This window comes from Phalacrocorax carbo, chromosome 1 (assembly GCF_963921805.1).
Source record: "Phalacrocorax carbo chromosome 1, bPhaCar2.1, whole genome shotgun sequence".
Classification (NCBI taxonomy): domain Eukaryota; kingdom Metazoa; phylum Chordata; class Aves; order Suliformes; family Phalacrocoracidae; genus Phalacrocorax; species Phalacrocorax carbo.
The window spans coordinates 57,759,190-57,771,077 of NC_087513.1; the positions used below are offsets into that span (position 1 = coordinate 57,759,190).

The 11,888-nt window shown below is 55.1% G+C and overlaps 1 protein-coding gene across 2 annotated transcripts; it reads right to left on the reverse strand.

Moving 5' to 3' along the window:
- Window positions 1–770: 770 nt before the first annotated feature.
- On the reverse strand, window positions 771–11,797 carry GGA1 (golgi associated, gamma adaptin ear containing, ARF binding protein 1). Of its 2 annotated transcripts, XM_064454917.1 has the most exons (17): window positions 11,659–11,797; window positions 10,927–11,011; window positions 10,593–10,668; window positions 9,976–10,074; window positions 8,574–8,697; window positions 7,970–8,070; window positions 6,803–6,883; window positions 6,246–6,383; window positions 6,031–6,112; window positions 5,523–5,630; window positions 5,068–5,223; window positions 4,236–4,300; window positions 3,915–4,093; window positions 3,521–3,804; window positions 3,065–3,234; window positions 2,707–2,817; window positions 771–2,532 (listed from the first exon to the last, which is right to left on the reverse strand). In XM_064454917.1, exons 1-17 carry the CDS (start codon window positions 11,687–11,689, stop codon window positions 2,422–2,424), a joined length of 2,001 nt encoding a protein of 666 aa, XP_064310987.1. In that variant the 5' UTR covers window positions 11,690–11,797; the 3' UTR covers window positions 771–2,421. The 2 variants fall into 2 exon arrangements, with proteins under 2 accessions (XP_064310987.1, XP_064310996.1); XM_064454926.1 differs by lacking the exons at window positions 10,593–10,668; window positions 11,659–11,797.
- Window positions 11,798–11,888: the final 91 nt, after the last annotated feature.

Sequence of the window (11,888 nt, forward strand, 5' to 3'; positions counted from 1 at the left end):
GCAAAACAGTCCTGGACCTGCTTTCAAGCAGGGACTGGGCAAGTGAACACTGTGGTCCCCACCTGAACACCAGGTTGCTCTAAAACTGTGGCTAAGCATGCCTGAGCCCCCAGCCACGCACCCTGGGGCTACTCCTAACAGGCAGTGTGGTTGCTGAAAGCAAGCAAGGGCCCCAAGCACCTGTTGCAAAGACACAGACAAGATCTCCCAGATAACCCGCTGGCTGCATCAGGTGGTGGCCAAGCCAAAGTCTCTTTCCTCCCAAGCCACCACCCCCAGCTCTGGGCTGCTGCTTGCTGAAGCAGATCCCACTCCCTGCACCAAAATTGCCCTGGGGAGCCACTTCTGACAGGCAGACCGGGGAATGAGGAGGAAGTGCAGCTACAGGCAGTGGTGAAGCTGCAAACAGCTGCATAGGGCACAACAGCAAGCTCAAGCCCTGCTTCCAATGGGCTGTGGAGCCACTGTCCCCCTGCCCCTCCTCAGGGAGGGAGGGAAGCAGGCAGCACCCAGCTCCCAGCCTGGAAGTGACTCTGCTCTCAAACAGGAATTGAGACCAACTGGGGGACTTCCACCATCCCCTTTCCCTGCTCACAGGAGCGGGGAAATGATCATGCCAAGGCCCCATGTGACTGGGGGATGAGTTACAGCATTTGCAGGGGCAGGATTTGAGCTGGAGATGACCCCTCAGAAGGTGGAATCAGCTCCTCTGTGGTCAGGGAAGGTGAGGGGAAAAGGCATTTCTTGGGTCAAAACACAGAGGGACAGTATCAGGAAAGAACTCTTTATTTCCCATAAATACAGCAGATTCTTCGCGCCGGGCGTTTCATTTTAAATCTTTGTTTTCTTCCATTCACAGAATTTTGCACTGAAAATATATACAAGTCTGTTCAAGAACCAAACAAGATCTGCAAAGAAAATCCCATACAAAACCCTGAAAAGAGACCAGAAAGGGAAGTAAGACACAGCAGAACCCCAGCATAAACACCTTGCTTCGCCCTCTCCTCCACCGCTCACTGCGCCCAGCTCCAACACGCCACTCACCTCCATCTCACACAGGCCTCCTTCTACCTCTGGCAAGCCAACGCAGGGCACAGCTCACCCTGCTTTTAAGATGAGGCCCTGTTAAAACCAGCTTAGGGATGGGAAGCAGCTCCCGTGGTCGCAAGTCCCATGGGGATGTGGATCACTCAAGGATGTGCCACCCCCTGGTCTCCTCCGTGCCTGCAGATCCCCGCTCTCGTGTCACAGTGATTAGGTGGCTGTGGCGAGCCCCCTCCTCGCCGCAGGGATCCAGGCCTGCCCATGGTGGCGGGCAAAGGTGGGCAAGGCACAGCTGCACCCCCTGTACTCCCCAGGGGCAGAGCTGGGCTCCCAGTGCAGCTTAGTGGTGCCCCCTGGTGACGGGCTGGGCCCCCGTCTCTCCTCGACTCCCAGCCCATCACCTACCCCACTGTTAGAAGACACTGAAGAGCTAAGAAAGCCCCCCTGCTCCACCAAGCTCTCCAGCCCAGCCAGGGGGGAGGAAGACCATGTGCTGTTCCCTCTCCCCATCTGGCAGGAGGTTGCAGGGAGACTCACCCCGCCCCAGTATGCGGAGTCCCGCAGCAGTCCCCAAAGCTTGCTGCGGGAGATAAAGCATGTGGGAAGGGTATGCTTGCTGCAGGGGTTCACTGGCCAGGATCTCCAGCTGAAGGGGACAGGGAGGCACAGAGCAAGCCCTTCCCAGCAACCCAGCTTCCGCCCCCCCCCCCCCAGAGCCCACCTCCCACCAACAGCTCCACTGACACCTGGAAGGAGGGGGATATAGGAAGATCTCTCTCCAATCCCCCACAAAGCAAGGGCAGCTGCCTGCTTTCTGGTGCTGGAAAGACACCGAGCCTCTGTCCAGCCTTGTTCCGCACCAGCTCCAACATGATCTCACCAGACAGGGAACCACTGGGGCCCAGCTCCAAGAAAGGGGCAAGGGGGACAAGAGTGAGCACCGAAGAGCACAAAGCAGCTGAAGGGCTAGGAAGCGTGAAGTGGACAAAGAAAAGGATCTTCCTCTGCTAGGCCTTGCCCCAGGCTGAGGTTGTTAAAGCTCCCCATCCTTTTTCCCCACTGCACACAGGGGGAAAACAGGGTTAGAAGAGAAGCTGGACAGACTGGGGAGGGAGCAATGCCTTCAGAAGAGCAGGGAAGGCAACTGTTCACCCACATGAAGCATTCCACTCCATTCCTAGTCTTGTGGGATGAACATCTCCTGGCATCTCTGCTCTCCTCCTTGAGGCACGCTCCCTCTGGCCCTTGCCCGGCCATCTGGAGAATAGAGCGTGAGCAGCAGTCCCCCACCCACCCTCCCCATCTCCTCAGGCTGCTCCAGCCCCACAGGGCTGGCTTCCCAAGGACTCTGCAGTGTAGTGCCTGCAATGTGCAGCCCTAGAGGTTTCCCCAGGACTCCGGCGGGGGAAACTGGTCCACATCCCCCATTTCATTGTAGGTTTGCTCTCCCATGGTGAAGGTCAGCTTGTACCGTAGCCTCACTTTCTCCTGTAGACAGGGGAAAAAGGATAAGGAGTCAGAAGGAGGGTCAGTCAGTCACGAGGCACAAACCATTCAGGTGTCTAGGAAGCTGCAGAGAACAGAGGGAATAGGTACAGGGTAACCAGGCTTTGCCCAGGTAGCAAGACCAGTCTGCTCATGCCCCAGGGACAGTGCTGTTACCTTCTGTGGGTTAGCAAGCAACAGGACTTGTGTGATGGCACTGGGGTGGACAATGGGGTTGAACGCCGGCAGCTCTGTGCCTGAGGGAGGCTGTAGCTTCACCTTCATCACCTAGGGAGAGATAAGAGCATCTCACATTCCTGACGGGGACTTGGCAGACAGAGGCCCTGCTCCTGTATTTGGGGAGCTTCCACGGTCTAGTCAAAGAGAAAAATATTGTGCCGGTCCTGCTAATCTGAAGGCAACACAACTCGCTCTCATCCCCACAGAGCTCTCTCTACCCACCCTGCCTTTCCTGCAAAGGGAGAATTGACACTTCAGCCCAGTCTGGGGACCTCAGCCCCAGCAGCCACCTTACCTTGGGGACAGCGGACTGAAAGACAATGTTGCGGATGGGCTGCGGGGCCGTGCTAAGCATAGAAATCACCACCACAAGCACATCTGGCCTCTCGGGCAGGGCATCCTTAGCAAAGTGGAAGAGGACACGAAAGCCGTGCTGATCATACACTGTCACAGGGAGGATGCTGCCTGTGGGGAAGGCAGGGACAGGCAGCAGTCAGCCAGGAAGTAATTGGCCCTGCAGCAACCTCTCCCCATCACCCAAACTCTGTACAAGTGACAAGAAATACCACTCCCCCTCAACTTGCACAAAATCCAACAAGTAAGAAGTTTCCTCACATTCCTTATTTCCATATGCACATGGTTTGTTCCACCTTCTTTATTACCTGTACATTTGTTTCTTCCCCGATTTGTCTGGGCCCCTTCTAAACAGTCCAACCCACCAAGCCTGCCCCACTCTTTCTCCCCAGCTCACTGGGTTTGATTGACTCCAGAGGCACAGTGATGTTGGCCAGCGAGATCTCCTGGGGCAGCGCAGCAGCAGGAGGCCGTGGTGGGACTGCAGTACTTCCTGCTGGTGTGGTGGCAGCTTTTGGAAGTGTAGCAGGGGCAGGCAGCTCCGAGGTCAGGGGCAGCGTGGGGTTAAGGGAAACATTCTGGAGCACAGGCAGAGTGCTGGGATTGTGGGCTGTGGTGCCAGAGCTGCTCCTGTTCTGGAGATCCCTCAGGGTGAGCCGGGGGGGTGGCTGCTGCTTCTCCCTGTAGGGAGAGAGAGCAAGGAGTGGGATGGGGGTACTGAAATGTTGCATCCAGCACCCCAGAAATGGAAACAATGAGGAGATATGTGAGATTGCACTACCCCTGCTTACCATCGCACTTGTTGAGACTCTGGAGGCAAAGACTGTTGCAGCAGAGTCTTGCCCAGGAGGTCCAGGTCATCCAGGCCACTGGTGAAAGGAGAAGGTTTGGGGGAAGATGCACCAGCATCTGCTTTGACTGGTGGAGTTGCTGTGATAGGGGTGATATTGAGCTCGTTGCTCTCTGATGACTGTAAAAAGAGTGCACAGGAGAGTCCCCCAAGCAGGGTCACATATCAGGACCGACCATGGAACATGGAACCCTCCCCTACCTACTCCATTTGCTGCTTTCACCACCCTCTCCACCTTCTGCCCTGGCTCCCAGCACATTACCTGGAAGCTGTTCCAGCCACTGCTGTCACCAGCCTGAGCAGGATGCGGTGCTGGGTCATTCAGGCCTGCCAGGGGTAAAGGCAAACATGAAGCTTATCTACCAAGTGGGTAAGAGCATTAAATGGGGCCTGAATAAGACACAGAAGCAGCAGGGAAGAACCACCAATGTGGTCTCCATCTCTGGCCCCCATCCTTGCATGGGGGAGATCCAGGAGGCTGTTTTTTCTGCTCAGAGATCCTCATTTACAGTCTAGTTCTCACTGCAATTGGCAGAGAACTGAATACCACTGGGATGACAAGCCCCACGGACCACATAGGTTCTTTGAGTACAACAGCATGAAGTAAACAATCTTAGGAAACAGACACTTTGTTGGAAAAAGCAGGATTCTAGAGCCTTCTAGGATTGGCACCTCTCAAGACTTCCATGTGAACAGTTCTGGAAGTCCCATTTGTCTGTTGTTAGCTCATGACTTCACTGTAAGGAGTAAATACAAGGAGGTGGGGGTGATCCACCCTGGTGATCCCATCTGGGGATGGCCATTGCATCACTCTTGATTTACCTGCCAGGTCAGTTTTCCCAGAGCAAGTCAGAAGGCACATCCCTGCAGGTTCTCTCTGACTAGTCAGGAAAACAACATGGGACTGAAGTTCAGAATGATAGCAGGGTCCTTCCCTCCTTCTCCCTCACACTAAGTCAAAGCCACCTCTTGGTCTGTCATTATTCACCTCTCCCAGAGCTCTCCCTCATTCATGCTCCTGCCACAAGAAGAACCATCCACGCAGACTGTCCAGAGTCAAGGAGAGAACAGAGCTTTTGCTCTGGCCTTCTCACCTAAAGACATGAGTTCATCATCCAGCAAGGAGACAGAGCCAGCTTGGTCAGGCACAGGGACTGCTGAGCCACCTGGAAGGGTGGGCAAGGCTGGGTAGGAAGGGCCTGTTGCTGGAAGATCCAGGCCGGACAGATCCAGAAGCGCTGAGGTGCTGCCTGTAGAGAAGGAACAAGCTGAGACAGCAACCTTATCCAGTCCTTATCCAGGGTGCTGAGGCCAGCTCCCATCCTTCCTCACACCTGGGAGAGGGAATTCCCCCTCTGCTCTCCCTTCCAATTCCCTCTCTTCATGCATCAGTCACCTCCACAAGCCACTTCCTCATCTCACCAGCCCCACTCTGACCTCCCTCAGGTTTCACCTTTCCACTTCTCTCAGTCTTCTCTTACATTGCAGGAAACCAGTAACAGGGTGCCTCTGCTTTACCCTCCTGTCCCCATTCCCTAAGTCTCCTCACCTCGAAGGGGACCAGCCACCGTCTCCCCATTGATCTCTTCTCCCCGCACAAGCTGCTTGTAAAGATTGATCACCTGTGTCAGATTGTCATTGGCTTGCAGAATCTCCGCTGAAATAGAACAGGTGGGAAGTAAGTTTGAAAATCGGGAAGAAACAGAGTGACTTTTTATTCCTTCAAAGCAAGGGCCAAAGAGTTGACAGCAGCCCACTGCAGACAGCATTTTTTCAATTGCTGCTGCAAACTGTATCAGAGTATATTGATACCTCCGTGGCAGTCTCAGCAGGACAAGCACAAGTGTTGCTCCTACAGTGAGGTGGAGGAAGCCTGTAATGCTGCTGATTGCTGCCACATGTCCCTGCTTAGTGCCAAGACATAGACTAACTAACCTACAGGAAGCAGCCACCCCAAACAGAGCAGTGGTGGCTGCTGATGCCATGCCATGGGCAGCCCAAGCACAGGCTCCCTTAAAGATGGAGGGGACAGAATGAGAAAGGCCAGATATGCTTACCCAGAGCTTCATCATTGTCTTCTGTGTCACTGGCGAGCCGGAAAAGCATGGGCCTCATGCGCTCACAGCGCTGATAAAGCTCCTGAGGGAGAGGAGAAAGGGGTGCTGAGGCGAGCAGCAGTATGCTCAGCTGGGGGTGCAAAACAGGCAGGAAGAACTCGAGGTCACCTATCTCTGCTAAGCTTGGGGAAGATGCTGGGATGGCCTTTCCTCACCTTCATTAGATCCTCGTTGCTTTCCGTTGTCTCTCCCCTGCTGTAGTTTGTCACCATCTCTGTCAGCAGTTTCACATTGTTGTTCACCTCCTCGATGGCATTCACTCTCTTGGAGATCTTCTCCATGCGCTTCTGGTCCTGGAGGGGAAGGACACAGGAAAGGATGTCCTTGCTCTTGTCTGCAACTTGGAGAGGAAGAAGGCTGGGCCAGCCAACACACCAACTCCCCGGACTAAGGCACAGCAACACTACCCTCAAAACAGCTCCCACTCCAGTGGAAAACTCCACATCATCTCTGGGCCAGCACTTGCCAAACAGGATGGAATTGCCACACATCTAGTGCTGCAGCAGGGCCTAGGCCACAGAAAGAGCCTAGAGCCATTCCTCCAAATAGCCAAGGGATGGCAGAAATCACAAAAGGACTCTTTAGCAGCTGCCGTAAAATTTTGGGCAGAAGCTCCGTATGTCTGCATGAGGACAAAGAGCCACTGCTCCCTTGGTGCCGACTGTTGCCACCCAGGCCATGACCTCCCAGCTCCCCTTTTCCCCACCCGCACCTCCTGAACCATCTCCTTGATGAGCTTGTTGGCAGCCCGAAGGTCCTCAGGATGGGAACTTTTCAGGAGACGAGCCAGTATCTGCAAAAGAGAAGGTACCTCTGAGCCCAAGCTGAGGGGTGGCAGCCAGAGTCACTCTTGCAATGCTAGAGCCAGCAGTTACCCCTGCCCCAAACCTACACCTGGCAGAGGCAGCGGACAAAGCCAGCTGTTTGAAAGCCCAGCCATGAGAGCCTGTGAGCTATCAGAGATTAGGGAGGGAAGCAGTACAACTGTTCTTCCTTTTCCCATTGTGGTTCTGTTATATATAAGACAGGTCTTTTCCTGAAGATCCCCTGCATTCAAAACCTGCTCCTGCCTGCCCATTATGCACCATGGAGACCCCAGAGCACAGCAGCACTAGTACTGAGAAAGAGAGAAAGCCTGGTTTATGCAGGAATTGGCATAAGATTGCAATGGACTCCTACTCAGACCTCTTCATGTGCCTCTTCACAGGTGCAGAGGGAGAGCTCCCACTTTCTCTCCCCTTCTATAGTCAGCACACAGTCCCACTGGCCACCTACAAATCCTCATTTGTACACTGTGACCCACAGAGGCAAAATATATCCCCTGCAGCAAACTGGCATCACACTTCTGCTGTGGAAGTAGACCCAGAAGAGCCTAATACTTGCTTAAATATATCAGCATTGGTACAGCAGAGGTTTGCCTGAGTGGCGATACAATTCTGATGGAAAGGCAATATAGGATGGGTCCAGGAAGGCGTAAGTAGTTGGGCAATAAGCAGATTGCAGTGCTGGGGGTGGGGTAGAGAGAACAGCAGCAGCATCTGGGGCTGGGACTTAAAACCTCATAGGTAACTCAGAAGCCTGGAGACTGCAGGGCAGCAAACCTCCCAGAAACTTCTGAGCTAATGTAAGCACTTTATCCTTTGCGCCATCCTGCAGCTAAGTGCTCCAAAGGTCAAACAGACCCACACGCCCCATGTCTGACTGTTTCTTTTGTCATGATTTTCAAGCAAGCCCTCAGCATTCCTGTGATGCATTTTCTGAAGTATAGCATATGGAGCAGGGGCCTTGACTCTTTCTAGATCTCCACTGCAGGAGGACAGGAGATCCTGGAGCAGGGAAGATGTTGCCCACAGTCCCTATCCTTGCACAGAGCCCTTACCTTGGATTTCTCTTCATCATCAAAGATTATGTTCTTGGGCCGAGGGGGAGGAGGCGGAAAAGGAGCATCGTCAGGCAGTTTTGGGTCACATTTCACGATCCCTGCAGTAGAGACCAATGGATAGGTCAGGAGGACTCACCTACTGGGGGATGGCAGTGCCACCTAGGTAACTTCTTCCCTAATGGACCACCAGACCCAGCTGGGACTGAGGGGGTTTGGGTCTGCTCCCACTATCCGTGATCCTGGATTGTGTTTTCATGCAAGAACTGTCTCCCACTCTCCATCTTTGAAATCCAGCATTGACTGCCAAAGCACTCACAGCCCTCCAGCCCCAGCCCCTTCCAGTGCCACATCTCCTGCAGGAGCAAGCAGGTGTCCCCTCCAACCTATTATACAACTCAGACCACCAGCAACCCCCTCCGCCCAGCTAGGGGCCACAAGGCACCCACACCTTCGCCTGCCCCTGCTGCTGAATCAGGCAGGCTGATGGATGTGCTAGGTCTGGGCATAGGAAAGGGGAGTCTGTTTCAGATTCTGCCCAGACAAGAAAGGAGGCAGGGCAAACCATCCATCTACCTTCCCCTTCCAGAGTACTGCCTCTCACCTTGTTTCTTCAGCATCTGGTAGGCTTCTGAGATCTTCACCTCGTGAGGCAGCCCTAATGTCCAGCTGTACATCAGCTCCAGGATCTTTGACTTCACTTTTTCTGGTGTCCGGCTGCCAAGATACTAGAGGAAGAGAGAAGACGTGGCTCAAAGCTGATCTGAGCCGTTGCAAGCCTGGCCTGTTCCTCTCCTCCCCTCCCCCAGGAGAAGTGAGACCGTTCCCAACGGCACAAGGAGGAGGAAAGAGGAAGCAAGCAGGAAAGCTCACGAGGCCCTTGCAACACGTACTATGCTGTGCTTGGTTTCCACCACAGAAAACACAAGAGGTGGGAGAAATGCTGCACCAGCAGCCCCTCAACAACATGCAGGGACAGGTAGGAAGGCTCAGGAGGGCCTCTATTACCTTGTGAAGGAAAGGGTACTGCTAACAGAAGCTGCTTGGCAAGGCAGCCCTTCAGGAACGAGCTTGGGACAGCAGGGCTGGGAGGAGAAGGACCGTGAGTAATGGTCTTTGGAGCAGGACCCAGCCCTGTTTCTCAGGGGCACTCTCCAGCACCCTTTACAGCTAGGTGAGCCCCAGATGACAAGCACAGAGATCTCCAAACATTACAGGTCTCCCCCTGCCATACCATCATCCTTCACTCTTCTCTTGTGGGTCTGCTGGGGGCACTGGTGGTAGAAAGAGTGCATGTGCCACAAGAGGCCAGTGGCTTAACACAGAGGACATTCTCTAGGGTGCCTAGCAAGAGGACTTTAGGATGCTGCTGTCATCGTCCCTGGCTATTCATCATCACAGATCACAAGCTGTGACTGGCAGATGAAGGTTTTCCTTAGTCATATTTAGCCTGTGTTCTCTTAACTCCATACTTGCTGGTCTTAACTGCCTCGACTAAAAAGGAGAGCACACACAGCTTGTTCTGCTGCAGGAACAGCAGCATCAGCAGAGGAGCAGGTAATAACTTGGTGCTTCAGATGGACTTGCCAGAGCACCACTGACCAGGCCTGGGCTTGCCCTCTGAGAGTGTCTCAACCAGGCTGGGTCACCCCAGAGAGACCTGGTCACGATGTCAAAGCTAGGGGAGGTTCCCGAGCGCATGCAGTACAGAGAGAGCCCAACAGAGATGCAGGGAAGGTGACTGCAGGCACACGGATGAGCTCAGTAGTCTCACAAGTGCTGGTTGCATCATGTCTAGCTGGCCCTCAGCTTCTCGCATCAAGAATCAGCTGGGAGCAGAGGGGGAAAAACTCACCAGGGAATGCAAATTAAATCTCCTACTAGCACCGTTCTGTTTCCCCCACATCCCAGCGGGTGTTTGACCTTTCTGCTCAGCCACTACTACTTCCCAATGCCCCCCTGCACCCAGGCTCTAGGCCCCGCCAGCACCATCCCCTGGGACCCACCTTGGGTGACACCACTTTGATGAGCTCATTGAGGAAGCGGAACTTGCCCACCTCGTCGTGGAAGCGTTTGCCACAGCTCTTCATGCAGGACTCCAGTACCTGGGGAGAGGGGCCAGGTGAGCCCCAGCATGGGGTCAGCAGCAGGTTCAAGAGCCAGCTCCCTCCTGCTCACCCCTCGCCAGGCATGGAGCCTGTAGCCATCCTCAGAGCAGTGTGGAGGGACACCACCTTTCCCTCCCAGGTGGCCAATCACCCTTCCTAAAGGGAAGCAAGAAGATTTTCCTCTTTGGAGGAGACAACAGCCCATCGAAGGGGATATCCTTAGAGAATTCATAAATACTGGGGTTTCACAGCGTGGATCCACAATGTCATTAAGAGAACAAAAAGCTTCCCATCAATTTCAGCAGCCTATGACCCTTCCTAGGAACAAGGCCTTTCCGACCAGTCACCCCTACTCTCTTGTGGAACCACCTTCAGCACTTCTCCCGCCCATGGGCTCAGGTGCTCCAGGGCTTTCCCAGAAGGAGTTCAGAGCTTCCTGTGCTCCTCCAGTCAAACTGGCACAACCCCATACCCCAGCCCTCCATCTAGTTCTACCAGCCTGCAGATGCCCTTACCGTGAGGGCCTGGATAGCTTCCCATTCCTGTGGAGACTGGATCTTGTGGGCAAGAAGTCGGGTAGCAAGTGGAGGACTGGAGGGAGCGAGGGGGGGAAAAAAAACCTAGCTGGTTATTGATGAAAAGTACCTGTGTTTCTGTCTAGGAATGCAGGATTGAAAACCATGTTTCAAGTTTAAGGCACTAAAACCGTGTGAGGACCTTCTGCTAGTTGACCAGGACCCCCACCCACCCCTACTTTGAGTGACTTCATGACTATTCAGCTCTCAGGAAAATCCCACTGAATCTTACTGGATGGGCAATCACAACCTAGGAGAAGGAAGAAGCACTTACCCCTCTAGCTCTTTATTGAGCTGCTCACAGAAAGCATTAATACCGTCCCAGTCCAGGTCCTTGTTCAGAGGGTTTGTTGCTTTGTCTGTGGGTGGGAGAAGAGGATGGTGAGAAAGCCTCCCCAGGCTCCCACCCTGTGGGGGTGAGAAGCAATATTGTTCCTGCTCCCTCCCTGCCAACTCCACCAGGTGCATCAACAGAGGATGGCATGGAAGGCAAATACACACCCCTGTCCACTTGTACAGCCCCTGTGCGCAAACTCCCTCACCACCGCCTCCCGGCCAGCAACACACACCGACCCAACCTCGCCGCACGGAGGTCTTGCCAGCACACTCCCCGCTCCGTGCTCGGCTGCGGGGTCGCACCTGCAGACCCCAACTGCGCCTACAGCCGCGGGTCACACCTAGGTGTACCCACAGCCACGGCCAGACACCTAAGTGCACCCACAGCCACCCTGGTGCGGCCACAGACACGGCCACCCACCCCTCACCCACCCCTCACACTCAGCCCCAACACCCCCATTTGCCCTGACACCTCGTTACATGTCACCCCCTGCCCCTTCTCAGCCCCGTCCCGAGCCGGCCCCGTCCCCTCACACCCCAATGCCCCCCCCCCGCCCCAACCTGCACCCCCATCCCTCCCTCCCCCCCTCCCTCCCTCCCTCCCTCCCCGCCCCGCATCAGGGCCGTATCAGGCCGTATCAGGGAAAGGGGTGGTCCCGGCCGCACTCACTGATGCACGCCTCCAACGTTTCGGGCTCCATGGCGGAGGGCCCCGCCCGGCCGCCGGCGGTTCTTTCAGCGGGTCAGCCCCACTCCACCGCCGCCCACCCGCCCGGCCCGGCGCCGCCGAGCCATCGAGAGAACACCGAACCGTCTAGAGCGCCGCTCCGTCGGCTTCACCATAGAGAGCCGGAAGTCGACGGCGCAGAGCGCCGCCCACCTCCCCGCTCCCAGCGCGCG

Coding starts and splice junctions, on each gene's coding strand:
- GGA1 (XM_064454917.1), bottom strand. CDS start 11,689: ATGGAGCCCGAAACGTTGGAGGCGTGCATCA. Junction 6,884..7,969: donor ATGATGAAGAGAAATCCAAG/GTAAGGGCTCTG, acceptor TCTCTTTTGCAG/ATACTGGCTCGTCTCCTGAA. Junction 2,533..2,706: donor TGCTTGCTAACCCACAGAAG/GTAACAGCACTG, acceptor CCCTGTCTACAG/GAGAAAGTGAGGCTACGGTA.